The sequence below is a fragment of the Eutrema salsugineum genome, unplaced genomic scaffold (assembly GCF_000478725.1).
Source record: "Eutrema salsugineum unplaced genomic scaffold, Eutsalg1_0 scaffold_19, whole genome shotgun sequence".
Classification (NCBI taxonomy): domain Eukaryota; kingdom Viridiplantae; phylum Streptophyta; class Magnoliopsida; order Brassicales; family Brassicaceae; genus Eutrema; species Eutrema salsugineum.
Genome location: NW_006256838.1, coordinates 1,686,049 through 1,712,221, shown reverse-complemented (window position 1 = coordinate 1,712,221; position 26,173 = coordinate 1,686,049). Strand labels below are relative to the sequence as shown.

The following is a 26,173-nucleotide window of genomic DNA, read 5'->3' as shown; positions in this document are numbered from 1 at the left end:
TTGCTCTCTTCTACTTATAAAAATATGCTTATTTTCTTTTTCATTTCGTGTGAGTGTATAGAAGAATATAATTTTAACTCACTGTTCTTTCACAAGAATATTACTGTTTGGGATAGAATTATTTCACCAAAAGCACTTTGTTTACATTAATTATTATCCATATAAAGTTAAAATTTTCAAAATCTTGCTAAACACATTTGTCTCACTCTGAAACGAGATGGTTCATAATCGGAAGGAGCATCTTCGATTTAATAAACTGCTAAAATTTTTCAAGTAAAAGTCAGTAAATGTTGTAAGAAAAAAAAAAAGGAAAAGGCAGTGGTAATCTGTTGGAGATGACTGGTTACTAGCTCTTGACAAAAAAAATAAAGAACACGAAGAAGAAAAAAGACTGGTTACTAACTTTAACATAGATTAGACATTTTTTCAAATTGATTATTACTCAGAAGTGAAACTGTAGAAGTAGTCGCCTCATTTTCATTTCATGACAGCAGAGAGCCTATTGTATTACATTGACTTATAATTGATAATTTGATATGATCATATGAAGTTCAAACAAAAAAGTTGTAACAGAATTCGAGAGTGAATGCGTATATGCGTGGCTTGTGATTTCGGAGAAGAAACCATAAATTATTCAATCCATTTTGATATAACACGACGATTATTATACCAAAACTCAAGATATATATAATTGCAGTTTTGCAGTTTATATAATAGAGGCTTTTTATATACTCTCTACATAGACTGTATAGTTCGAGTTTGGTCAACATAATTTAGGCCTGGTGGTTGCAGTGTTACACAGAGAAAATAACGGGGCGAATTAAATGTTTTAAACTATATATTGACGCAGGATATATCTTAAACTCTTGAAGCAGACAGACTATAATAATGTATTATGATAAATTATTGAAGAATTCATCTATCGTTACAAACCACAACAGTTGGGATACATTTTCCTTACCGGACTTGGAACATTACACCAGTTTATCCTTAATTTGATTTTCTGAATAGAAATTGTCCCTATGTCATGTTACACCAATAATATTCTACAGTTTCATAGCAATTTGTATTAGTACGTTTGGATGAAACAAATTCGAATGCGTCTTTTATTTTTGGTCAGAACCTTAGACCTAACTACAACAAAAAAAATATAGCGAACGAATAATTTACTGACCTCCAGAAGCATGCAAACTCACTTATTTACTCCAAAAAAAATATTGCGAACAAATTACGAATTTCATTATATTTTTTTGGGTGTGGTCGGCAAATACTATCTTCATCTATATTCTGTTCAAACATAAATAAACTTAAAAGTCAACCATACAGTCTCTATACTCTATAGTGTACATACTAATAAAAATGAAAATTTTAAATTACCGTATTTTAGCGACAAGCAGCCGTGAAAGACACGGAAGTCAGTCAGGGAGGATAAGAGAGAGACTCGTGATGAACAGAAGAAGAAGGAGAAGATCAATGTCTTAATCTATCTGACCCCCAAAAAAAAAAAAAAAAACAGAATTAGTCGCTGTAGTTAATTAATAAAAGAAATTAGCGCAATCTAATCTTAATTTTTAAAAATGAAGTTTTGATTTTTCTCTTTTCATTTTACCCTTCCCTTCATTCTTCTTCGCTTCCTTTCTTCACAAGACCTCTCTTCTCTCTCTCTCCATCACGAACTGTTCTTCGTCTTCTTCATTCTTCTTTAAGTTTCTGAGTTTACTCCCTTGAGGCCATTAGATTTTGTTTTGAAGATGTCACATTACAGAAGACACTCACTTGAACCTTCCATTGACTCCATTACCGGTAAATTCCGAGATTCTTTGAGTTTCCAGAGAAATGATGACGTCATCAACAAACCCGATTTCCGAGAACTCGATTTAGGCTCTCCGATTTCTCCGTTAAGGCCACGTGGATCCTCCTCCGCCGCCGCAACTCCTGCCGCTAGTGGCAGCAGCTCAAGCTCCTCCGGCTCTGCTTCCGGCAAACCCGCCGTCACGTCTCAGCTAGCTAAACGGAGTCACTCCGGCGAGCTCTCCGGTTTAACCGAGGTCAGCTCGGCTACACCCGGATCCGGAACCAAGAACCGGAATCCGAAACCTGGTCACAGAAGATCCGCTTCCGCTGGAACGCCGCTGATTTATTCCGGTTTGGGTTTCTCACCGGTGACTAATCACAATTCTCGCGGCGGAGGAAGCGGCGCGACGTCGCCTAATCCCGTCGTTTCGCCCACCGGAAACATTTGTCCTTCGGGAAGGATCTTGAAAACCGGAATGGCCACACGAGCCGCCTCCGTTAGACCCGAGACGCTGTTCACAGGCACGGCCAATTACGGCCACGGAAACATCGTACGAAGCGGTGGCGGAAATAACGGCAAGGCGAATCAAACGAACAGAGCGGCGGCGATGGCGGAATACGGTGACTCAGAGGAGGTGAAGAAGGCAGGTAACGAAATGTATAGGAAAGGGAATTTCGCTGAGGCATTGGTGCTTTACGATAGAGCTATATCAATGTCGCCGGAAAATCCAGCTTACAGAAGCAACCGAGCGGCGGCGTTGGCTGCTTCGGGGAGGTTAGAGGAAGCTGTTAAAGAATGCCTTGAAGCTGTAAGATTCGAACCTTCTTACGCTAGAGCTCACCAGAGGCTTGCTTCTCTCTATCTCAGGTATAATGTTGTTCCACTTCTTGTAATTGATTGGTAATAAAGTAATAACCTTTTATTGGTGTTTGGTTTAGATTGGGAGAAGCTGAGAATGCGAGACGTCATCTTTGTTTTTCCGGGCAATGTTCCGATCAAGCTGATTTGCAGCGGCTGCAGACACTTGAGAAGCATCTAAGGCTATGTACTGAGGCTCGAAAGATCGGTGACTGGAAAGCTGTAATTGTCGAAATCGATGCAGCCATTGCAAATGGAGCTGATTCTTCTCCTCAGGTCAGAGATCAATACGCATTGCCTCTTTGTGTTCTTTACTTTAATCAGCTAAAATGCCGAAAAGACTTGGACTTTTTTAAACAATGAGGTTTGATTTCGGATTTTGCAGCTTATAGCTTGTAAAGCAGAGGCCTTTTTGCGGCTTCATCAGATAAAGGAGTCGGATTTATGTCTATCCAACATTCAGAGATTGGATCATCATCATCATCATACTCTACCACAAGCTAAACTCTTTGGTATGATACGTGATGCTTATGTGCTCTGTGTTCAAGCTCAAGTTGATATGGCGTTAGGAAGGTGAGCTTCGAAATGCTTAAGACTCAAAAGGTGTTTGAATTCATTCTTTTAGAGTAGTGTTGTTTGGTTCTTAAGTGAGTGAGTAGAGATGATAGGTTTGTTGCAGATTTGAGAACGCGGTTGTAAAGGCAGAGAGAGCTATGACGATTGATCATAGCAATAACCCCGAGGTTGTATCGGTGTTAAACATGGTGAAGAATGTTGCGAAAGCTCGTACCCGTGGAAACGAGCTTTTTAGTAACGGGAGATATTCAGAAGCGAGTGTGGCTTATGGAGACGGACTCAAGCTCGATGCTTTCAACTCGGTTCTGTATTGTAACAGAGCAGCGTGTTGGTTTAAACTCGGTATGTGGGATCAATCTGTTGATGATTGTAACCAAGCACTAAGAATCCAGCCTAATTACACCAAGGCTCTTCTACGAAGAGCTGCTTCGTTTGGAAAGGTTAGATTCAAGACATTTTGATATTTTGGTTTCAATCGGAGTTTAGAATTGATGATTATTGTTGTTCTGTTATAAATGCAGCTTGGTCGATGGAATGATTCGGTTAGAGATTATGAAGTATTGAGAAAGGAACTTCCAGGAGACAGCGAGGTTGCTGAGTCTTTACAGAGAGCTAAAACTGCTATATCGAATAAATCTGAATACTTGGGATTCAATAACGAAGTTGAAGAGGTTTCGGCTTTGGATAAGTTCAAGACCGCGACATCACTTCCCGGTAAAAAACTAATTAACGCACTTTACGCGACTTTATTAGTTTACAAGACTCCTCTGTTTTCAAATGCTTAAAAATTGCAACTTCTTTTTTGTTTTTTCATTCAGGAATCACAGTGTTTCACTTCAAATCATCATCAAACCGACAAAGCGAAGCAATCTCTCCATTCGTCAACACCTTATGCTTGCGGTATCCATTAGTACACTTCTTCAAGGCAAGACAGATGCTCTCTTATGTTCAATCTATCCTTTGCATTCGAAGTAGCATTTAGTGCAAAAAGGGTCTCGGTTTGTGATTTAACAGAGGTATTGGGGTTTGTGTACAGGTGGACGTAGAGGAGAGTTTGGCATTGGCGAAAGCAGAGGGTATCAAGAAAGTTCCAACCTTTAAGATCTATAACAAGGGAGAGAAAGTGAAGGAAATGGTGTGTCCTAGTCACAAGTTACTTGAAGACTCGGTTACGCATTTCCTCGTATAAATATCACTCATTTTTCTTTTCTTTCCGAAATCTTTAAGCCTTCACGAACGTAAATTGATTCAAAGAGCCATTTTTTAATTGAAATTTCCATTCTTTTTCTGTGTTTTCACTGTATTGAAATCTGCGCTCTGATTGTATTAATCTGAGGGAAAATGCTTCTCCTAGCAATCAATTGTGAAGACTGAAGAGGCTTGGTCTCGCCGTCGGCGTCATCGACTAGTTAAGTGGGTTGGTAACCGGTTTAACGCCCCTGTTAAATGGTTCATTTCAATTGATTTCCTTATTTCTGTTGGTTAAGAAACTCTCAACACAAGTTGGGCCGTTATAAAAAAAATATGATACAAGCTGGGCCTAGTGGGCTGGATTTCAGTAGAATACCCATTAACAAATAAACTATACTGAAAATGATTTTATTCTTTTCAATTGAGGTAAGACCAGATCCTGATTAATGCAAAAGACTCTAATGAGTTTTTTACCTATTTTTTATTATTAAATTGGAAAAAAAAAGAAAAAGGAAGAAATAAAGAAGAGAGAGGAAGAGACAAAAAATTTTCCTAAATCTTTTCTCCACTCACCAAAAAGACACTTAATTTTAAGAGACGTTTCTTAAAATCCTCAAATAAGAAATGTTTTTTTAATAAAAAATTACTCTTCTGATTAAATTTAATACAAAATAAATATAAAATTTTTTGAAGAAGACCTCGATAATCATGGTCTTAGGATTAGATTTTTTAACAATTATTAGTTAAAAAATAAAGAAAAATGCCAAAATGTAAGAAACAATCTTTGCAAAAGAATTTTAAAGAACGATCCTTAAAGAGTTTTTCCGGACAGATGTAAGGCACTCATTGGTGTTCGGTTAAAAAAAATTAAGACTGATTCTCTTTCCAAACAAGAACCATATAAATTGTCCACTATTTTCTCTCTCTATCCATTTAACAAATATAAAAAACTAAAACTGATTCTCTCTCCATGAATTTAATAAATTGTCATCACTGTTCATAAAAATAAAAATTTAATATTTTTAAGAACCTCTTCAAAGATTCTCTAATCTAACAATATATAACACAAACTATTGTATACATACCAAACAGTATGTCTAGCTAATCTCTCCTCAAAACTTCGTAAATATTTAATTTAATGGGTATTCTGGCTAATCTCTTCGTAAATATGACGATGAAATTATTTTTTTATCTTTTTCTTTGAAAAAGAATATTTAATTTAACAATATAAATAGGAATGCATGGGGCTCAAATAAAGTCATGCACAAAACAAAAAGAAAAAAAAAAAAGTCATCAGAATGAGTTCGTCAAGTAGAGATCGTATGAGTCTTACCAAGGCGCAGACTAAGCTTATACAAGACGCACAGGCCAAATTGAGACAGGAGTGATACCATGGTATTTCTAATCTTCTTTGTTTTCAAATATTTCGTATGAATTGGATTGCCTAATCAATTACCTTCTTTAATTTGTTTCTAAACATTTCTTGGCTTATACCTTTACCTTTCTTCTTTATTTTGTTTTTCAAATTGTTAGATGTGATAAATGGTATACGATCATTGTCGATGTGGGGCACGTCAAGAAGGTAAGGTGTTGGCTTATGAAGCCATTGACCGATTTCTGACCGTCGATGTGACGCATACAAGTAAAATTCTCCTCGACAACTTCATCATTATTGCAACCGAGTTCCAAACATGCGATAACTATCATAATAACTACCTTCCTAAAATCTAATTTGAAATCCTTAATTGGTAAAAAAAAGCAAAATATAAGCAAAACATAACTAAAACATAAGAAAAAATGGAAATTATTTTTTGAAATTATAAGTTAATTTTTCATGTACACTAAAATTAAAAGGGATAACCACATGGTTTTAACTTTTAACTAAATAAGCTAATTAATTTATTCGTGTGCCTATTCTTTTGGATTATTGTACCATTAGCTTATTAATGTGCTTATTCTTTTGAAGCGTTTAAGCCAATGAATGTCGTGTAAGTTTAAACTTAAAAATGGAAGAAAAGAAGAAATTTCCCGAATTTATTTTTTCTTTCATCATATGGTAGAAAAGGAGCAAGATACGTCAATAGAGTCAGCAATCAGCATTAGTCATTAACAACTCATTTAGAAACTTGCTACATCAAATATATATAATTTGAATAATGGCAAATCGAAGGATAAAACTTCAAAGACATATATATAATAATGATATTCAATTTTGATATTAAGATCCCTTACAGTAATTTAATTTTAAAAAAGAGAAAAAAACCATTTTACTAAAGATAATATTTGTTTAGTTAACATGCTACGAAGTTGAGATATACTGATTTGTATAGAAAAAAATAAAATTATATTTATGTAAACATGTAGATATGTATGTACAACCTTGTATAGAAAAATATATTTGATGTTGTACATCAGGTAAAGTAAAAAGTCTCTAATATAAGTTTTAACACATGCCTTCTGATCACTTAGGTGCCTCATCTTCTCTCTGGAGGTCAGAACTCAGTGATTGTTCATCTTCATTTCCCCATCTCCATCGACTAGTGCTGTTAAAAGAGTAGTTTAAATTGATCCTTAGATGTTCGACTAAAAAAAAAAAAAAATTGATCCTTAAATGTATAACTAGCTGGTTTATCATTATTATGGGTTAGACCCAAAAACACTAAGGCTTTAGCTGGGCTTGTGTTTACTTTTTTTATTCAAGCCTTTTTGATTGAAAACTTTTTCTCGAAAAAAAAACCTTTAATGAACGTTATTACTTATGGCTCAAGTAGTGAGATTAGTGTACAATACATCGCCCACATTTATTATTCCTTTTTTTTTGGCGAAAATATTGATTCCAAAAGAAAATGGTCTACTTTTGATAGATAAGTGATAACTGAAACATTACCTGAATGAATGATAGTCGTAGATAGAGACATCATGCATATTTGGGAAAGTAATCTCTGTGTGTGTGATCATCGAGGAATTTCCGATACTCTTTCGACTGAATCATCCTGAAGGAATTAGCGTTCTTTGTAAGCGAGAATCCTACTAAAAGATCCTAAGAAGGGTACTAAAAGAAAACGCCATTATACCAAGATCCTAATAGATGATATACTGAAGAAATGACACAGAATTATTGAGATATAATAACAGATACCGCTTGGCTTAACAGAGAGACAAAAGAAGTGAGATTAGAGAAGCCTGGAATTACAGAGTGTAACTAATATTTCCAGAAGATGAGATGAACTCAGCAAAGTTGTTGTTGAAATGCAGAAGTAGCCTTAGCTAAATGGACAGACACTACAGCAGAATACTAATTCTCTCAGAAGAAGATCAAAGGAAGCTTCATTCACCCATCCCACTTGCTTGTCATCAAGTCTTGAACTGCTTTGCATCGTTAATATTCAGATCCTCTATATGATCTACAAAGACATGAACTCTACCACGTTTCTCAATCGCTTCAAGGTCAGCTCCAAAGCCTCGGATTTCAACACATCTGAGAGTGTTCTTCTCCGGATGGAAGTAGAAGACATAGAACGGTTTGGATGTGTAGTCCATACACAAAACAATCTCACCTGTTCCGGTCATTCCAGCGACGGAGAAGTTACAGGTATCAACGATCTTATCCTCAGACAAAGTGTAGACAGATTTCAACCACTCTGGTTTCTCAACATCCTCAAGAACCCACACACACAGCTCAAGGATGCGTCTTCCACCATCAGCTATATCATAGTTCCAGTTAACCCCACCTAATTTGCCATTGTAGCTTATCAGTTTGATAGTGTCTTCACCAGAGAAGCAATCTGCCTCGATGAGCTTGAATTCCTCAGACCTAACATCAAAGCAAACTATAACACGAGGCAAACCCCCAATGTTATAAGCTAAGTAATAGATAACCCCATTGATGCATATCCCTTGAGACAAAGACCTGCCGTATAAAGGACAATGCTTGTTCCTTGTCCAGCTCAGAACATCTCCGGTTCTTCCCAGTGTCAGAATCTGATGATGATCGCTATCATCAAAACTTGGATAAGCCTCGGACAATGCCTTGAATTGCTTGTCAATGGGATCAAACCCTAAGAAGTCTCTCGTCTTCCTGTACCTGTCCACAGGCGCAGGTAAGCTCTGATACTTACCCGTGATAGGGTTACATATCACAGGCTGCGGTGAATATCCACCACCATCACTATCCTCTTTTGGAATCCACATATCAGGGAAGTAGACAAGACCAGATGCATAGCTACACATGTATCGGCTTATGTCTCCAGAGAACTTGCTATGGAAATCGGCGGAGGAAGAAGAGGACTTGTCATATGGATACTGAGGCTGAGGCGACGAGAAGAAGCTCCACTTACAGTACCGTTCGACCGCGAATAAGAGTCGGGGACGAGCGCGAGACCTAGTCTGGAACAACTCTGTGAAATCTGGACTGCAAAGTGTGGAACCCCACAGCTTCGACAAGCTACGAAACCTAGCAACTGACTTGACCGGCAATCTCGAGAATATCTCGCGACTGACATCACTTGGGAAGGGTTCCATCGGTTGACCGGAACAGGGAAGATTTTGAGAGAGCTGAGAAACGCAGGTTGGGAGATTATGCGAGGGTTTATGCAACGGCGTCGTTTAGAGCGGTAATGAGGTCGCCGGAGAAAAGAAGAGAATTTTGGGAGGAGCAACTTATTTTTTTGCTAAAGCAGAGCAAGTATTGGAGCCAAAGCGTCAAGTTTTGATTTTTGAATCAACTACTTTTAAAAATTACATTTTTCGACTTTTCTGTTTAAGGGTTTACGGGAACGTTCAGAAACTTTGGGATGCCAAAAAAAAATCAAGAATAAAAACCAATAATTTTGCGTTAAAACCCATTTCTTGTACTAATTCATTGTGTAAATATACCAAAATAAACATCACCAAAGTCGTAACCAAAAAATGTCTATTTTTGGGTTTCATGGGATGGAATCGGAAAGGGAGCAAAAATTTACAAAAAGAAAGACAAACTCTTTTTTCTTTGTTTACCATATCCTCCTTCTATTGGCTGGTGGAATAACCTATTTAATGCTGACTCTTCCTTCTTCATCAATGGCCTACAATCACATCCTGCTGCAAATCACAAGCACAAGAGAAAAAACATCATGTTAGCCCAACAAAGTAAATTATGGGATTTTACATAGCCTCTTTAGACGAGACCAAATTATGTTGAGAGAGAGAGAGAGAGTGAGAGAGTTGTAGTAGCTCAAAGCAAATAAGTGGAGCATACCCTTAGAAGTAACTAGGGAAATCCATCATCCCATAATCAAGAGCTGCATAAACACATAAATATTCAATTATTATTACAAAGGTACTGAACTGCTCATTAGTATTCTACTTGATAAAAAAAAAATGTGATGCAAAGAGGAAAATATCAAATTTCAACAGGTCAACAAAGTGAGAATAACGAGTTGAGAATGAAAGCCAAGCAAAAGCAAAAGAAACAAGGTCTATTGTGTAATGCCCATAGCTAAGTTGCATGCAAAATTTGATGATTCACAAAAGCAAATTTCGACTCTTGGTGTTTATGACCTTGCACATTTCATGCCAGTTTGTTTTCTCAGTGTCATTCTTTAGCAGTATCTAAAGCATTCTCAAACGCTTTACAGACATATGTAGATACCATTATTTCCTAACTTTCGAAGCAATTGGTATGTAAACTCACAATCTTCTCAATCAACAAAATCCCAGCAATATATTAAAGGCTTAAGGCTACTCTTTTCATGCTAATTCTTTTTTGAACAAACTTCTTGATCGTCACACTTAAATAGAATACCAAACAGAGGAAACCAAACAAAGCACTCAATGCTTAAAGCTACAGCAAAAAAACAGAAGCAGATTCAACTTTCTAGCTCATGAATAGCTGCCCAACTAGTGCTCATGTTAGTCGTTGTAAGAACACTTCCATTCAGAAGCTATAATAATAATACACAGATGTAACATTGCAACAAAATAGAAGACAGATGTAACCAGAACAACACTTGCTACTAATTCCTCATCTATGTATTGCGTTCATAGCAGTATAATCGGTTACCACATCACTTGCTTTGGTAGTCAATTATACTGCATAACCTACCAAGGCTGCTGAATTATCCCAACCCTCTAAAAAAGATAAATGAATTTCATGTAGCTTATCGCTGCAGGAAGCAAAACCATTTTATTTTGATTTTTATTCAAGTCTTCAACAGATAATACTAGAACAATCCGTTGTGCATAAGTCTGGCGTTGGCACAGAGACTCACAAGTAAAAATGTAAATTCTATTCCCAGTCTTAAATGTTTGAAATTGGATCATTCCAGTTGTTGAATAATTTACTTCTAATCAGTCCTATTGGTTAAGAATGTCCTCAAAATCAAAAGAAGAAGCCATGAGTGAATGCGAGGGATACACAACAGAAACAATGGAGAAGGTAAAGTGCGGCGAGAGAAGAGTTTCAGGTCTCACCGGCGGAGGCTGAAGAAGTCGGGCCTTTGGATCCAGAGGTACGCCTGAGCTTGTGAAGACGAACCTGCATCTCAGTGAACAGCTGCATCCTATGGCACTCCAATTCCTTGGCGAATCGCATCCTCTGCTTCTCCAACTCCACCATTTCCTTTCGCTTCCTCTCCTCCACCCTCTCGTATATCTGCCCAAGCCTCTCAATTGCGTCTGCAACTTCCTTGTAACCTTGATTCCGCTCAATTTCCCTTTCGCGCTTCCTGTTACCTCCGCTCGATCTGGACCTTGACCCATCCGAATCATCTTCATACGCCGGGCAAGCGGCGGCCGCTGCAGCTGCCGCGAATGCGTTGAGATTTCCGCGAAATCCGAGCAAATTGTCACCTCCGGGAGGCATAATCGCCGGCGCCGGCGCCGGACGCCTGGGAATCGCCGATCGTGGAGCGACCGGAATTGGTATAATCGACATCGGCAGTGAAAGCCTCTGGTTATCAGTCGAATCAGGAGTACTAGACGTCGGAAAGCTTTCCCGGAGAAGTTCATCGAGAGCGGAGAAGAAAGGCCATGGGCTGATGTAGGCGGCACCGGGATTCGATTCCGAAACCCTAGCCTTCTCGACTTTGTACTTCTTCTTCAAGGTGTCGATCCGGTTTTTACACTGAACGTCGGTGCGGTACGGCTGCGATTTGGCGGCGGAAACGTTTCGGCCGGTGTTGAAGTGACGGTCGTTAACGGCGTTAGCCACCTCTTGCCAGTGTTTCTGACGGAGATTACCGCGGCTAAGGTCGACGTAGCGGCTGCCCCAGGCTTGGATTAGCGTGAAGGTCGCTTCCTCGCTCCAGCAATCCTCCCGAGAAAGCGTCGAAGGCGAAGGACGGGAAGATCCCGGCGAAAAGGAATCGTTGCCGGCGTCAATCATACCGTTGTCGACGGCGAGTTAGATCGGAGGAGATGAACGGTGAAGATGAGAGAAACGGAGGTTGACGCTGACGGTAACGGAATTGAGGAGGACGGAGGATTTTAAAAACAAACCAGTGTGTTTTGCCTTGTGTGCATGTACTAAGCCGTGAGCAAGCTTAACGAGCCAGCCACAGCTAATTTATATATACTGTTCCTTTATAGTTTTTTTTTTTAAACTAAATCAACTTTTTAAAACAAATTGTGAATGTTGTTGACTTCTTAAGTAAATTTTAGATATTTTTTTGTGTGCATCCATTTGAAATATTCATTTTAGTATTTTATGGAGATAACGTGTAAATATTTGTAGAGACTAATATCGTGTTTAATTAGAAATAAGTGAGGTAGTGCTAATCAAATTTGATTATGTTGTCTCTTCTATTTTCAATGTATTAGCATGTTTATCTAAAGTTATGGTTTCTTAGGTTTGGCCATTTTGGGTTTTTTTTTTTTTATCTCACACAACATATTTTACAGCTTTTGTTGATTTTCTTATACTATGTGGAAGTTTATTCGTTATATTATTGAAATAGCCAAAAAATGGACGAAATATTAATTAAGCCTTCTCTTTCTTACATACAGTATTGTTTCAAAACGTATGATTATTCTGGTAAGTACTTTCCATTTTTAACTAACTTTAATTAGAAGATCAGATATGGTTTGAATGGTAAGAAATGAATTGTTATCGGGCCTAAATAGTATGTAAATGGATTATTATCTACCATGGTGAAATTTTCAGGAAAATCAAAGTTACTCATCAGGGTAGGATTTGTTGGATATTTGGTTTCAAATCAATTATCTTTTAGTGTTCATACAATACAAAACAACACTAGTGATATTAAGTATATTTCTATCAAACTATCTTTTTTTGCTAATTGCTATATTAGGATAGATTATGGTTACGTTTAACTTATTTTGTGATTTAAATGATGGACTTGAATGGTAATTGTCTTAAGATCTAAAAACATCTTCTTATTCTTCTTTGTGGGTGTTTATGCCTTTATTTTTTCATCCAAAATATTTTTTTTTTGTTTGTCTTAATTTTAAAGGGTATCTGATTTTAAATAGAAACCTTAATCCCTACTAATCTACAACAAAAAAATTATGCTATTTTTTCCTTGTCAATCGAAGCACTTTTTCACCTTTGTATTTTTTATCTGCGGCAATGAGATATATCGAAAATATGCATATTTTTTAGAAATAAATATGGTTTCATTGTGTTGTGTAAACATTTTCATAGCAAACGCAATGCATGGTACTAACCTTATGGGCTTACATTCTTCTTAATTAGACTCGGTTATTTAATAAACCAAAGCCAGTACCACGAGGCCCAATTATGATACTTAAAAGAACAGAGAAAGTTTGATCATTTCTCAAACAGTCAAACCTGCAATACTAAAACAGTGAGCACTCACTTCTTGTAACTTGAAAAGTCTACTTTTGTTTTTAAAAAAGGTTTTTGATTTCATTAATATAGCAATGATAAAATGGAAAAGAGTTTCACAAAGCTTTTTGTGGATATGAAAACGCCAATTTTTGTACAAACTCGAAGAAGAAAGCCCACAATATTCAAAAAAAACGAAAACCTCTTCTTGCTGCAAAGTTTCTTCTATTCACAGAAGGAAAAAGAGTTGAAAGAAGTTAGCAAAGCGAATACTCGCAATCCAGCAAACGAGAAAGTATCTCATTGCAGCTCGGTCTTTGTTCCGGTTCTGTCCAACAATCTGCAGACAATATACAACACATCAGAAAAACAAAGATCCAGGACCAAAGAAAAGCAACTCTTTGAGAAGTCACAATGACCTGCAATAAGCTTTCCCAACGGCCCTTCAGGGATCTCAAGCCGAGCTCCCTCGTAAGCAATAGCATAAACAACCTGAGAAATATGCAGAAACTGGTTTATATATATATATATATATGTACATAAAAGTCATTACGGAGCCTTTTTCTTGCTCAGTTACATACCCGTTCAGGCGGTACTCCTTCCCAGGGCCTGGTTAAAGTGCATAGTTCCCACATTATTACACCTAAGCTGAAGATATCACACTTTTCTGAGAAGGGCTCATTGCGGATAAGCTCAGGAGCCATCCACTCTGGAGTTCCTGCAGAGACTGTGTCTCTCATTGTCGTGCCTGTCATTATTCTTGAGAGCCCAAAATCACAGATCTTGACTGTCCATTTGTTGCTTAAAAGACAGTTTGCGCTCTTTATATCACGGTGTACTATCCCCATCCGATGTATACACATCAACCCCCTGCAACATTTTTAAAGGTTTTGTTACTAAAAAAGAATTTAAAACTTTCTCACTGGGAAATACTTCCAGTTCCTATTTGGAATTTATTTTACCTTATCGCCAAGACGATATTTACCATGTTAAAAACTATATACTGTATCAACTTGGGAAGGGAAGCCTAAACAATTTTAAGAGAAATAAGGAAAGTACCTGCAAATGTCACGCAGCATCTTTAGCTTCCTCCGCCAGCTTAACTTCTTCTTTTGTCCACTCATGTGGAGCAAGTAATACAAAGATCCCATTTCCATGTACTCAGTGATCAGTGATAACCGTGGAGGCTTTGTGCATGCTCCAAGGAACAGTATAACTACAAGTAGCCCAAGGTGCCTGTTAATGAAAACTGATACTAAAATTCTTAAAAAATAAAAATTCAAAGAAACAGATGAGTACCGTTGGGATGTCTAAGTCGACTGGTAGTTATTTGGATGCAGAAAGAGAAGGCAGGAAAGAAAGTCAGAAGATAAGTCCAGAATGTTATGGCTAAATTTGAATTAAACAGAGAAATTCTAAAGAGATACCTAAGAATCGATATCTCGTTGCAGAAATCTTCCATGTTCTCAGCTGTAAGGTCTTGCTCAAGGAACACTTTGATCGCGACGTCTGTTCCATTCCAGATCCCACGGAAGACTTCTCCGAAAAATCCTGGAACAAAAAATCAACAAAGAAGTTTTAGTTAGATTGCTAACACAAAGGTAAAGTTTTGATAACAACATAAAAATGAGTAAAAGGGTAAGGAACGTAAAGTGATAATCAAGAAATACAAGCTGTAAGCCAAAGTCAAATTTGTTGAAGGAAAGACATGGCCAATAATTTTACAAGAACGCATAAACCCAATTCAAAAACATAAGCTAAAAATCCTCACCAATTCCAACACGAGTCCCAACCGTCAACTCGGAGAAGTCTATGTTCCATTCTTCATATGGTAACAATGGCTTATTCTGGAACATTGGAGATCCCAATACTTTATCCCAGATGTGGCTTATATTACGATGTGACGTTCCGCTCCGTTCATATGATTGGCCTCTGTAGTTCTGGGGAGAAGATGGCAGAGATATTGCCTTCTGCGGATCTAGTGGTTCTCTGGAAAGCGTCGACCTTCCACCAGACACTTGGTCATGGGCGTCAAGATGGAAACCAGAGACCTAGAAGCAGAAAAGTCTAGTTAAGACAAAATAAAGTCATAAATCGCTAGAGAAAACGATTCCAAAAACCATAATTTTACGCATGTTGGAATATGAAATAAACAACCACTTGAAATTGGTTATTGTGAGTTATTAAAACAGAAAATGGATGTTGTACTTTGATTATCTAAGGATCACGACACAGAATTCTTCTCGTATTTGTCTTTCAGATGATCAAATTCATAGTCTTCACATCGAGAAAAAAGATATGTAATGCAGCCAAAGTTTCTTTGTGTTCAGTATTTTAACTTCTATGATTAAAAGCTAGCAGTACAGCAGCCAAATATTTCAATGTATGTATGGATAAGCTTCATATATACCATGAAATCTTTACGTACATTTTTCTGGATGTGAGAGCTCTCGGTTCTGTCATTTGGGGAGTTAGGAGACGAACCATCATCACATTGCTCTTTTGAGAGGCGATTCTGCTTCAAGGCTTCATTCATCGCTCTTACCGCCCTGAAAATAATTAGCAAATAACTTTTAAGCAAAACTTATTAACACAAAATACAGAAGCTCCGTGTTCCAAATGGTTAATGGTCTGATTGTCAATGCACTTATGCAATGAGGTAACGATCATTGCAACTGCTTAAACTTCTCGTTCCAAATATATAAAAATTTATAAGAATATGTGATCCCAACTAGAAAAAGAATGCCGTCTATTTGCATTCTTTTAGTATTATCCATAAGATAGTACGACTAATTTTATCAGAATCGTTATATATATGAATTCACAACTGAGGAAAAAGATAATTTGAAACTACTGAAACCTATGTCACTGGAAAATAATGATAGCTTTGGATATACTGAAACCAGAGGAGGTTGTTATGGTGGGAACGATATATGTAACCAGAATGGAGATGTATCAAAACCCATCATACTAGCTCTGCCATGCACAGGGTTTAATGAGCCAGAAACTAAACACCCACCTGACAATATCATCGCCAATCTCGGGAGTTATACTAATGCTTCTCCTCCTTATTCTCTTAGTTTCCAATTTCGCTCCTCCAACAGATTTGCAGCTGCACATGAAAACAGAATACTTAAGCACATTTTAACAAACTTATGGTACAATAAATAAAATCTGTGACACCATGTTATTAAAGCAGAAATTAGACAAAAGAACTCGGGTAAGCACTAAACCAAACACCATGACCTCTTACAGTAATAAATTTGGATCCTTTCTAACTGAAAGCTCAAATCATAATCTGCAAGAACCTCTATAACATATCTAAGTTGCAAAGGAAACAAACCATAACCAACCTTGATGTGGCAACATCACCGGTGAAATCTCGTGCCAAGTTCGTGTCGCCACTTAGCATTGACCTTGTACGTGTTCGGAAAGAAAGATGCTCGGGACTGCAAAGCCATATAAATAAAGCATCTAAGTAATTAGATAAGTGGAATTATGAATGATGGGGAAATTGAGACATCGAAAGCCCTTGGTTTCAGAATGAATAAACATATCGAAAGCTTGGTTTCAGAATGCATAAACATATACAATTCGAGAGTAACCTGGAACCAGCAGTCCTCTGATCGGCAATGACCTTTCTCCGGTTCTGCCGCCAAAACTCATGAGCAATGTTTGACTCGCTCTGTGAGAAACTGGAGAATAAAAGATAATACTATTGACATACGGTCATCCATTCAAATCCTTGGTTTAAATAGAACAAAAGCTATCTTCAAACCTTGGGTTGGTTACCATAAAAACATAATAAAAACAATTAGGCTTATCACCTTAATTTTCTCTCTAGTGTGGAGGCAGATCGTAACAGCATATTCCTTGATGGTGGACCAGATATATTCGGAGACCCATCCAGTTTCCTATTCAACAGAAGGTTTTCATCTTTTTCTGCACTGTACAACAACAATATTTAGAAACTCTGCTCACTAAAACACTGAGTATTGAACAAAACGTGGAGTAATGTCACGCTATACTTATAAGATTAATGCATGTTACTGCAGTTAGATTTAACAGTTTAAATTTTTCAATACCCACTTACTTTTCATGGTCAATTCGGTCTGGATATCCAAACATGGGACTGTTTGGCTCCAAAGGTGAATCGCAAGAGTCATTCTCTGCAGAATCACTTTCCCCTGCCGCTGAGATATGACTCATATATATTGCCTTTGTTGACAGAGGAATAAGCTGACCAGGAAACCGCATTAGATCAACCAGCATTTCCACAGAATTAAGATGAACCGTAACGGAAATATGATTGTATGAGTCCACACTCTCAACAGCTCCATCACTTGACAAACCCTGATCAAACATATAAACCAAATTGCATTGTAAGTTTTAATCTGGTCAGACTATTCGGCATTTAAACCATGATCAATTATTTTCCTCGAGAATAACCCTCTATTAAAGCTAATCAATCACACGCGGAAAATGGAGTGATACTTAAGATCACTGATCACATTTTAATACTTACCACTACAAGCCTGCTTTGAAGACCAACGGTATCAGCCAAAACTTTAAACAGGATTGCTCGAGGACGACAAGAACCATGCTTGATCTGTCCTAGCAGTTGAATACCACAGTTTTCAAAAGATTGCGTAGTTTTTGCCGGGCTTTGCAGAGTAGATTGCTTATAAACATCTGCCACCTGCCAGACAATTTCAACAAAGGTTTCTTGATATCTAAAAGGACTAAACAAGAATTATGAAACGCTTGCTCGTACCATCTATGAATATTTTGATGTTCCTTGTAACGACTAATAAAATGAGATACATGGGAAAAGTGCAAGCAAACAAAGATACACATGTCCTAATTAACACTTTTTCCAAGTAAGCACAATGCACAAGTGACATTAGAGGAAGATTAAGGGAAATACACTAATAGTCTGGGGAAGTTTATCTTGAAGCATAGCAGAAACTTTGATAGTTTCACAATTTAGAAAATAAAGAAGAAGCTATGATCACATGGCCTCTTTCTTAGTATTATAACGGACACTCTCAGCATCACTTTTCGTAAGACAGACGACTCAATTTTATCCATAAACGATCAATATCATTGCATGCTGCTTTAGAATTGAGAAACAAAATGGTCATTTCAGTGATTTTTTACAGGAAACAAATATAGTTCACATCGCAGTTAGGTTTTACTAGCGAATGAGATGATGAAGCATGCAATGCATCAAGAAATATTCAATGATACATTGACCATTTAAACAAAGTATCTCAATAACTCTTACCAGACCAGCAATTTTCTTGATAATAGTAGCTGGTTTTGAGTTCAACCCACTGACAAGTTTGGTAATCAACTGCTTTTGCCTGAAAAGCTTTTTATCTTTCTGAAAATCTACAAGAATCACATCAGCCTTTAGACCTTCGTCACCCAGAGCATGAAGATCTTCCAATGTAGGAATGCTATTAAATAGCTGCTTCAATCTATTATCCTGTAAAAAAGTTAAATATCAACATAATGAAAAAGCAATAAAAGAAAAAGATTCTAGACTTGGAGGTATGGATTCTTGACAGGTTACGCCGAATAATCGAGTTCGACTAAATCTCACTGAAACGTTACTTAAACAGAGCTAATATCAACCTAAGAGAAGCTTACCGGGATCACAGAATAAAAGCCATTCGGGATCGGCTCAGAAAGCGAACCAGTGCTCCAAAGAATATTTGACGCACTATTAGATGGTAGCCCATCTTGCGCAAGATTTCTGGGTGAGTCTTTAGTAATGGAGGTCTCTTCTTGCGATCCCAGATGAACAGAGCCAAATCTCTCAACAAATTCTGAAGGCCACCAGGATTGATTAGAAGGTCCTTGCTCTGATGTCCCAGCATCATCTCGTGTCTCTCCCATTGCCTACTTCCTTAAGGTCTAAAATTATATCAGCTCCTCCTTATCCCATAAAAGGAACAGTTAGACACCAATATATTGAGAAGCGAACCTGTAGCCCTTAAGTTGGAGGTCATTCGATCTGCGTACACAGAAACGAAAACGGTATATTAAAAAAACCATGGTAATACAAAAAGTGGAAACAGAAATGGCGCAGTTTTTAATTTACTCAGAAACTTAAGGAATGGCAGCACGGTAAAGAAACAAACTAGTTGAACTTGTTTTTCCTTATCACAACCTAACTAGTGCAATGCCAAACAAAGGACACTTTCAAGCTTTCTACACTCCAACGATGGCTGTAACAGCTGCGTCTGTCTCAAATGATCAAAGCTATTCGTTCTGTTTAAACTCTAAGGAAAAGAAAGACTAAAGGATTAAACCTTTACCAGAAAATATCTCACTGGGTGCATAAAATGGTTTCATTTACAGCCAAAAATTACAAATCAAGAGAGAAAGGAATCATCAAAATTCCAAAAGAAAAATAGAATTCACTCTCACAATCCAATCTCACTCTTAGGTCAACCCAAAATCTTGAAAGGATCCTAACTGAATAAAGCCAGCCAACTTCAATCCCATGAAAAACATTTGGGTACTAAATACCACAATTCTACATAAATTTCCTCCAGTTCGAAAGTGCGATCGCATTCAAACTACCCAGAAAGTCAGTTTCAAAGCGAAACCAAGCCTAACGCAAAACCCACCAAACTCCGATATGAAAAGAAAAAAAAAAAGACGATCTAGAAACCCCCTAAGATCGATCCAATACACAAAGTACGCAGCACCAAGTGTCATCAACCAAATGAATCACAATTCCAGAGAACAGAAAAGGAAAGCAAAGTAAAAAAAGTTCAATAAGGGTTTTTAGTAAAATCACCGCAATCAGATCCACGCATTCAATTTCCGATCGAACTCCCGATTGACGAAAATACGAAATCAAACTGCATAAACCAAGAAACTCGATCCCACTGCGAAGACAGATGCAGTAGAAATCCCGATCAAAGACAACAAAGAGCTATATGCGTTACGTACACACACTCACACAAACAATCAGAGAGCATAAGTATGTATATGCTTTTAAAGAAGAGCGAAATTGGGATTTTATATAGTTTTGATTTTGATGTTTTTTTTTGTTGTTGTTGAGGGACCAAAAGAAAAGAGTGATGGGATTTTAGGAAAGTGATGAAGACGAGGGAAAGGAGAGGAAGAGGGAGACGACTGACGAAGTGACGATGGCGAAAATCACATGCGAGCTGATGAGTCACGTGTCAAAAAAAGCAGATGCACCTCTCTTCGATCGACACCTGGTATCACACGTCATCCCCTCGTGAATCACCACCGTCGCTTTTCTTTTTTTCGATTGGTGGTGGTAATCTGATTCAATTTTTTTGAAAAAGTAGTTTTTTATTTTCTAGTTAAATACAAAGATTGACTTATAATAAGTAGCGTAATTATTATTAGTTACATGACACATATCCATTTAATCTAATTAAAACTGAGATGTTCTTTGTTGGGTAAATGGAATGGACCTTAATTAATTAGTTCATGAATCTACTCTTTTTTTTTGTCATCAGTTCATGAATCTACTTAAGACCTTCTCGCAAAAGAATATCTGAATATCAAAACTATTGCTTCGTGTTGAAAGTAAACTTTAAACCCCAAAAAAAGACCTCCTAAAATAGTTAACTCCTCAAAAATTAATCCAAAAACTGTTGATTTCTTTATTGAGAGGAAACAAAGACAAATTCTTTACAAGTTAATAACACATCTAGAGAAAATTAAGAAAAGGTGGATCACGTCAAGGTCAATAGGATTTGGAAGGAAATAACATAAGAAAACAAAAAAAAATTGCACGTGGAGTATTATTATCATGGAATCTATTCCCTTTTCCCCGGTAATAATGTTTTTTGTTTGGCCAAAGGCCCAAGTATAATCACTAACTAATGAAATAAAATAAAATCAAACATGATACAATTAAATATTTTTTTCTTTGAACCAAAACTCAACTATTACCTTACCAAACTAACCTATATTTTATATGTACACTAATATTTTAAAGCTATTTGTTGGTGTTAACCTTTTGGTTTAATATATATATATATATATATATATAAAATTATACTTCCTCCGTTTCACAAAAAGTGTCGTTTTGACATTTTTCAAACAAATTAAGAAGTAAGATAAAAGATTTCTTATATCCTTATTAATTTGTAGAAAATAACTTTTAGAATTATATTTATAACTAGTTTTCTAAATTTATTTTTGAGGTTAAAAATGATATTTTATGTCAAAATTTACATTAAAATTCTAAAACGACATTCTTTTTGAAAAGTAAAAAAGTGTCATAACGACACTCTAGGTGAAACTGAAGATGTAATCTTTTCGTCGACAAGAAGGAACAAGATCTACAATTTATCAGTGGTAATGATTCTGTTTGGCAATTAATGGGGAATTTGTATCATCAAAACAATTTAAGCCAAAAACGAGAAGGAAAAAAACCAAAGTGCTCGTGCTCGTGCTCGTGTCATTTGAAGCTTCTAAGAAACAGAACCCGAAGCTTTCTAAACGACCGTTTAAGAACGGCAAGAGAGAAAAAGATCACAAACTAAATCATCAACCAACGTAGAAACTATCTCTCCTTCTATATCAATGCCTTCCTCAAACATCTCTCTCTCGTAACCAATCCATCTCCCTTCGGAACAGCTCATGTCATGATCCACAAGCTCGTCGATCATCATCTCTCTCATCTTCTTCAACCCTTTAACTTCTCTGTTCAATTCTTCAGCCAACAAATCTCTACGTTCCAACAAAATCCCACCTGACATCATCATCCCTTTGCAGCTTCCAGTTAACATCCTTTCGCATTTCACCGCTAAGCATTGATTCACACAGTCGAAAAGCGTCTTTCTTTCCATCTTCATCGATGTTGCAGCTCCTCGAGAGCGTTCCATTTCATCAAAGAGGCTCGAGGGTAATAATAATTCCTCAGTGGTCATTCCTAAAGCAAAGTCTCGAAACATGAGCTGGCCAGAGTTTAGGATCTCCGTTATGTACTCAAGCTCCCAATCAAGTGTTGCTGAATCAGTTTCATCGTAGGCTTGGTGGGACTCGTTTGATGAAACCAAAGTGACTTCTTGATCTGATGAACTCTGTTTCATGCCTGAAAAAAACAGCAACACTAAGCGTATTTAGCTGCATAATCCAACCAATTCCCTACAAAGACATTAGATTTGCATCCTGCATCCTAAAGATCCGAGATTTTATGAAAGTCAAGTTGGACTATTTGGTTTCTAATATTTACAACGTGAGCCACATAGAAAGGAAGAAAGAAAGACATAAATCGACGAAGGCATACCATATTCTCCATCGTGTCTGAAATCTGAGTAACCATTGCTATAGGAGAGTGAAAAATCAGTGGCATCTGTAAGAGTGCTGATGCTGCTAACTTCATGTTCTTCTCCTTGGATAATGTTCTTCTTCTTTAAGGAAAAAAATAAAAATTCTCAGAGACCGGTAAGCCAGAAAAACTTTCAACATAAGAGATCAGTGAAGTTGTTTTTATCGGAAACTGACCTGGAATGTCTGGTTGTTATAGAATGAAGTGCAGTCAGAAACAGATTCACTCTCAAGAGTGTTTTGAATTGATTTGTCACTCTTTGATATCGATGAAATCATCCCGCTCGCTCCTTCTTTTGAAATGGAACTCAAAGACTCTCCTTGGATCAAGCTGGAACTAGAAGATTCAATCTTCGAGGTCAGTTCCCTGAGCTTTTGCTCCAAAAGCGCATTTAAAGAATCACCGCCTATCACATTGAACCTAACAGCAGAGTCTGCATCTTGTTTGGTTCCTTGTGAGTGAGATGATAAACCTTTGATCGAAGATGAGAAAGTGAAAGAAATTACATCCATGTCCTTCTGATCATCTTTACTTGTGCTCGTGTCACCATCAATGCTAATGTTACATTTTATCGACTTTTCACCCCTTTTGATCCGTTTGTCTTCGTAGATTCCCGGTTCTTGCACCCCATTCCGCGGTTTTTTGTTTCGAGGAAGACTCTTCTTGTTGCGAGACATAGATAAAGAAGTGGGTTTTTCTTTTTCTGCCGATGTCATAGTAAAACCTGGGCTCTTCGATGAAGACCCACTTTCCACAAGGACCTTGTTTACAACTTTGTTCATTACTTTTCTGCTTTGCTGATGGTCTCTGCAGTTCTGCTTCTGGTAGTTCTGCTTAAGCACATTCTTTCCCGCGCTCAAGGAAGATCCTTTGAGACCATTCTGGCTTTTCACTGCACGGTTCTTAGCTTCCGCTTTCTCCTTTTGGCCTGAAGATGTCCTTTTGTTTACACTTGAGGACGTTGTTAAGCTGCCTTGCTTCTGATTACTGCTGGCCTTTGCTTGCGCAGAGAAAGAAGGCGGCTTCACTTCACCCTTTAGCCCATCACAACTGTTTTTCCCCAATGCTGTAGTTTTCTTCTCGTTGTGATCTCCTCTTAGGTATTTACTGTTACGAGTATTATCATTAGAGACTTGAAGGCTTGGATTTGAAGCTTTCTGTGCAGCTTCTAGTTTCCCTTTCAAATCTCTAATCCTCAATGGAACTGGAGAAGAAGAATCAGATGATGAAACCACCCGTGTTCTTGCCATCATCCGTGGACTTTGCTCGATCATTCTCGAAGCAGCTTCCATTACATAAGCAGGGTTTCTAGATGGAACAAATCCAGGATTCCTTATAGGAGACAAGAGCTTATTGTGAGTGACAGAGATCGGTTTAGCAGATCTTGGAGGCAAAGTTTCAGTCTGAAACCGCTCAATCATCCGCTTACGTGGCCCTTTACTCGTTCTTGAATCCAGATGATCCCAAGAAACGCCATCAAAGTCACTCTGATGATCAGCATTAGCATCCCAAGTGTTTGCCTGGCGCGAAGATCTGAGAAAGTATGGATCAAGATTAGGATTAACCCGTGGTTCCATAACGTTTGGCAGAGGTAAACCTTCTAATCCCATGAGCCTCGCTACCACACTCGGTGCTCTAACCACATTTCCATCATCGCTAGTTACAGAGGAAGCACAACAGCTCGAGTCACTTCTCGGGTTGTAAGTTGAGTTCTTCACAGTCTGATCAACCTCAAACTGTTAAAACATATCACATACAATCAGTTCCTTTTCTTCACTAAACTGACACAAAACAGAAAACATTGCATAAAACATGGAAAATGGTATTGAGAGCAAAAGGCTTACAACAGAATGCGGCGTAATTGAGGGGTTTTGAACATTCTCTTTTGCTTGCTTTGATTCATCTGTTTAAAAGAGGTAACTCTAGATTATCGAAACTGCATTTGCCTAATGTATATATATTGAAAACAAAAGTATGAAGACATACCAGAGAGTTGGGAGATATTGGATGAGAAAAGCTTCTTCCTTGATTTTCCAGGCCAATCAAACAGATTTAGAAACGCTCCTCTAGGTCGCTTTCTCTCAACAATCTCCATTTTATTTCACCTATGTGGATAACAAAAGTTGAATCAATTTCGGTGGAATGCAATTACAAGACACTGGATCCCATCAAATTAACATCAGACCGAAGAAAGGGACCACAATTTGCGAAGTAATTAATAATAAATCACCCAATTTTTAGCTGAAAGGAGATAGAGAATCTGAGCTCATTATAACAGAGGATCAAAGGAAGTTAGATCAGGAATGAATTTTTTTTTACCTCTCAGTTTCTTCGGAAGCTAAAGTCCTCGCCTTTTACTTATGGATCCATCCATTGTGGAAGATTTTCGATTTCAGCAATTGGGTCGTCGTAAGATCTAGCCCTAATTGGATCTCCACTTTACCGCTCTCGCTCGTAGTCGCACTGTGTAATCTCGACGTTTCTCCAAACAACAACGACGGGTGAATATGAACACAGAGAGAGATGAATCAAATCAGGAAAAGCAAGATACAGGATTTGGGATTTTGGCGAAATGGGTCAAGATCAGGAAAGTTCATATAGTTTCGAGATTGGGGAATCTGGGCATTTGAGATAAGCGATTTAGGTAGAGAGCTAAGAGAAGTGTAGAAGCAGCAAGAGATGTTAAAAAAGAGATAACCTGAGTTTGAATTGAAATGACGACAGAGAGAGCCGTTGCAAAGATTAGATGAAGAGAGAGAAGACAGAGAGAGTTTTGAATTAAGGAAACTGAAAGCTCCCTCCTTTGGGAAATTAAAAGTGTCGCTTTTTTCTATATACAAAAAGGAAATCTTTTACACTATAAGTCTTTAACTACAGTATTTGGCTCCCATTTGCTTTGATACATATAGCATCCGATGAAGTCGAATTGTTTACACGGCTAAATATGTACACGTTTCAATTTCTACTTTCTAGTTTCAAAGTTCAAACATAAAAGATTTTGAACTGGTTAGGGGACAAAGAAACACAATTTAAATAAGGTCATAACGTTTCAATTTTCAGTTGAAGAAAAAATAAAGGCAACAAGCCAACAACTTTATAGTAAACAGTGCCGTATGTAACAGTAATATAGTGATATATATGCCATTCTGATAATCTTTTTGATTTATTGGACATTACTGTAATTAATTTTGGGAAACACAATGGATTTCCGGGCTCCACTTTCGTATAATTTGAATCCCTTTGAATGTTGTGTAGTATGCTTATTTGCTTATCTTATCTAGCATTCTATAATCACTTGAAAGTTAATGTTCCACGCATTGTTAATAAATAATTTTTTCACCCACACATAGTGCTCTTTTCATATCAAACAAAACATACACTTAAAACGAAAACAAAAACCAAATTAGATTACTAAAAACTCAGGGTTTTTTATATGCGATGTTGAAATTTTGTGTTGTGTCTTATCAGGTTTCGTTGGTAATCTACCTGTTATTCTGGCAAAGCCACAAACTTACATGAACTTGAGCGGTGAACCAGTAATATCTGCTCCTCTTGTCTTCTTGTTTATTACATTCAAAAGTTTGTGTAGATTATGCCAATATTCTAGTTATAATAGCATAATCACATTTTGGTG

The 26,173-nt window shown here is 37.3% G+C and overlaps 5 protein-coding genes across 8 annotated transcripts; 1 reads left to right on the top strand and 4 right to left on the bottom strand.

The window, feature by feature from the left end:
• Positions 1 to 1,621: 1,621 nt before the first annotated feature.
• Positions 1,622 to 4,514, top strand: LOC18020258 (TPR repeat-containing thioredoxin TTL4). The gene is made up of 7 exons (XM_006402704.2): positions 1,622 to 2,662; positions 2,734 to 2,929; positions 3,039 to 3,226; positions 3,333 to 3,669; positions 3,751 to 3,943; positions 4,048 to 4,154; positions 4,266 to 4,514. The coding sequence occupies exons 1-7, from the start codon at positions 1,752 to 1,754 to the stop codon at positions 4,416 to 4,418; spliced, it is 2,085 nt and encodes a 694-aa protein (XP_006402767.1). The 5' UTR covers positions 1,622 to 1,751; the 3' UTR covers positions 4,419 to 4,514.
• Positions 4,515 to 7,731: 3,217 nt separating this feature from the next.
• LOC18020257 (F-box protein At3g57590) lies at positions 7,732 to 8,941 on the bottom strand. Of its 2 annotated transcripts, XM_024157212.1 has the most exons (2): positions 8,763 to 8,941; positions 7,732 to 8,642 (listed from the first exon to the last, which is right to left on the bottom strand). In XM_024157212.1, the coding sequence occupies exons 1-2, from the start codon at positions 8,939 to 8,941 to the stop codon at positions 7,775 to 7,777; spliced, it is 1,047 nt and encodes a 348-aa protein (XP_024012980.1). In that variant the 3' UTR covers positions 7,732 to 7,774. The 2 variants fall into 2 exon arrangements, with proteins under 2 accessions (XP_024012980.1, XP_006402766.1); XM_006402703.2 differs by having other exon boundaries at positions 7,732 to 8,941.
• A 315-nt stretch (positions 8,942 to 9,256) lies between these two features.
• On the bottom strand, positions 9,257 to 11,925 carry LOC18020256 (trihelix transcription factor ASIL2). Its single transcript, XM_006402702.2, has 3 exons — positions 10,871 to 11,925; positions 9,657 to 9,699; positions 9,257 to 9,499 (listed from the first exon to the last, which is right to left on the bottom strand). Exons 1-2 carry the CDS (start codon positions 11,781 to 11,783, stop codon positions 9,659 to 9,661), a joined length of 954 nt encoding a protein of 317 aa, XP_006402765.1. The 5' UTR covers positions 11,784 to 11,925; the 3' UTR covers positions 9,257 to 9,499; positions 9,657 to 9,658.
• Positions 11,926 to 13,259: 1,334 nt separating this feature from the next.
• On the bottom strand, positions 13,260 to 20,312 carry LOC18020255 (probable serine/threonine-protein kinase SIS8). 2 transcript variants are annotated; one of them, XM_024157091.1, is made up of 18 exons: positions 20,020 to 20,312; positions 19,198 to 19,227; positions 18,861 to 19,127; positions 18,493 to 18,696; positions 17,731 to 17,904; positions 17,299 to 17,558; positions 17,033 to 17,152; positions 16,811 to 16,900; positions 16,559 to 16,654; positions 16,225 to 16,317; positions 15,634 to 15,754; positions 14,977 to 15,256; positions 14,633 to 14,756; positions 14,505 to 14,524; positions 14,265 to 14,421; positions 13,787 to 14,075; positions 13,625 to 13,697; positions 13,260 to 13,545 (listed from the first exon to the last, which is right to left on the bottom strand). In XM_024157091.1, exons 3-18 carry the CDS (start codon positions 19,107 to 19,109, stop codon positions 13,463 to 13,465), a joined length of 2,433 nt encoding a protein of 810 aa, XP_024012859.1. In that variant the 5' UTR covers positions 19,110 to 19,127; positions 19,198 to 19,227; positions 20,020 to 20,312; the 3' UTR covers positions 13,260 to 13,462. The 2 variants fall into 2 exon arrangements, with proteins under 2 accessions (XP_024012859.1, XP_024012860.1); XM_024157092.1 differs by having other exon boundaries at positions 18,861 to 19,119.
• A 1,258-nt stretch (positions 20,313 to 21,570) lies between these two features.
• Positions 21,571 to 25,242, bottom strand: LOC18020254. Of its 2 annotated transcripts, none has more exons than XM_006402700.2 (6): positions 24,859 to 25,242; positions 24,526 to 24,644; positions 24,384 to 24,442; positions 22,716 to 24,275; positions 22,498 to 22,621; positions 21,571 to 22,302 (listed from the first exon to the last, which is right to left on the bottom strand). In XM_006402700.2, the coding sequence occupies exons 2-6, from the start codon at positions 24,632 to 24,634 to the stop codon at positions 21,716 to 21,718; spliced, it is 2,439 nt and encodes an 812-aa protein (XP_006402763.1). In that variant the 5' UTR covers positions 24,635 to 24,644; positions 24,859 to 25,242; the 3' UTR covers positions 21,571 to 21,715. The 2 variants fall into 2 exon arrangements, with proteins under 2 accessions (XP_006402763.1, XP_024012882.1); XM_024157114.1 differs by having other exon boundaries at positions 22,498 to 22,618.
• Positions 25,243 to 26,173: the final 931 nt, after the last annotated feature.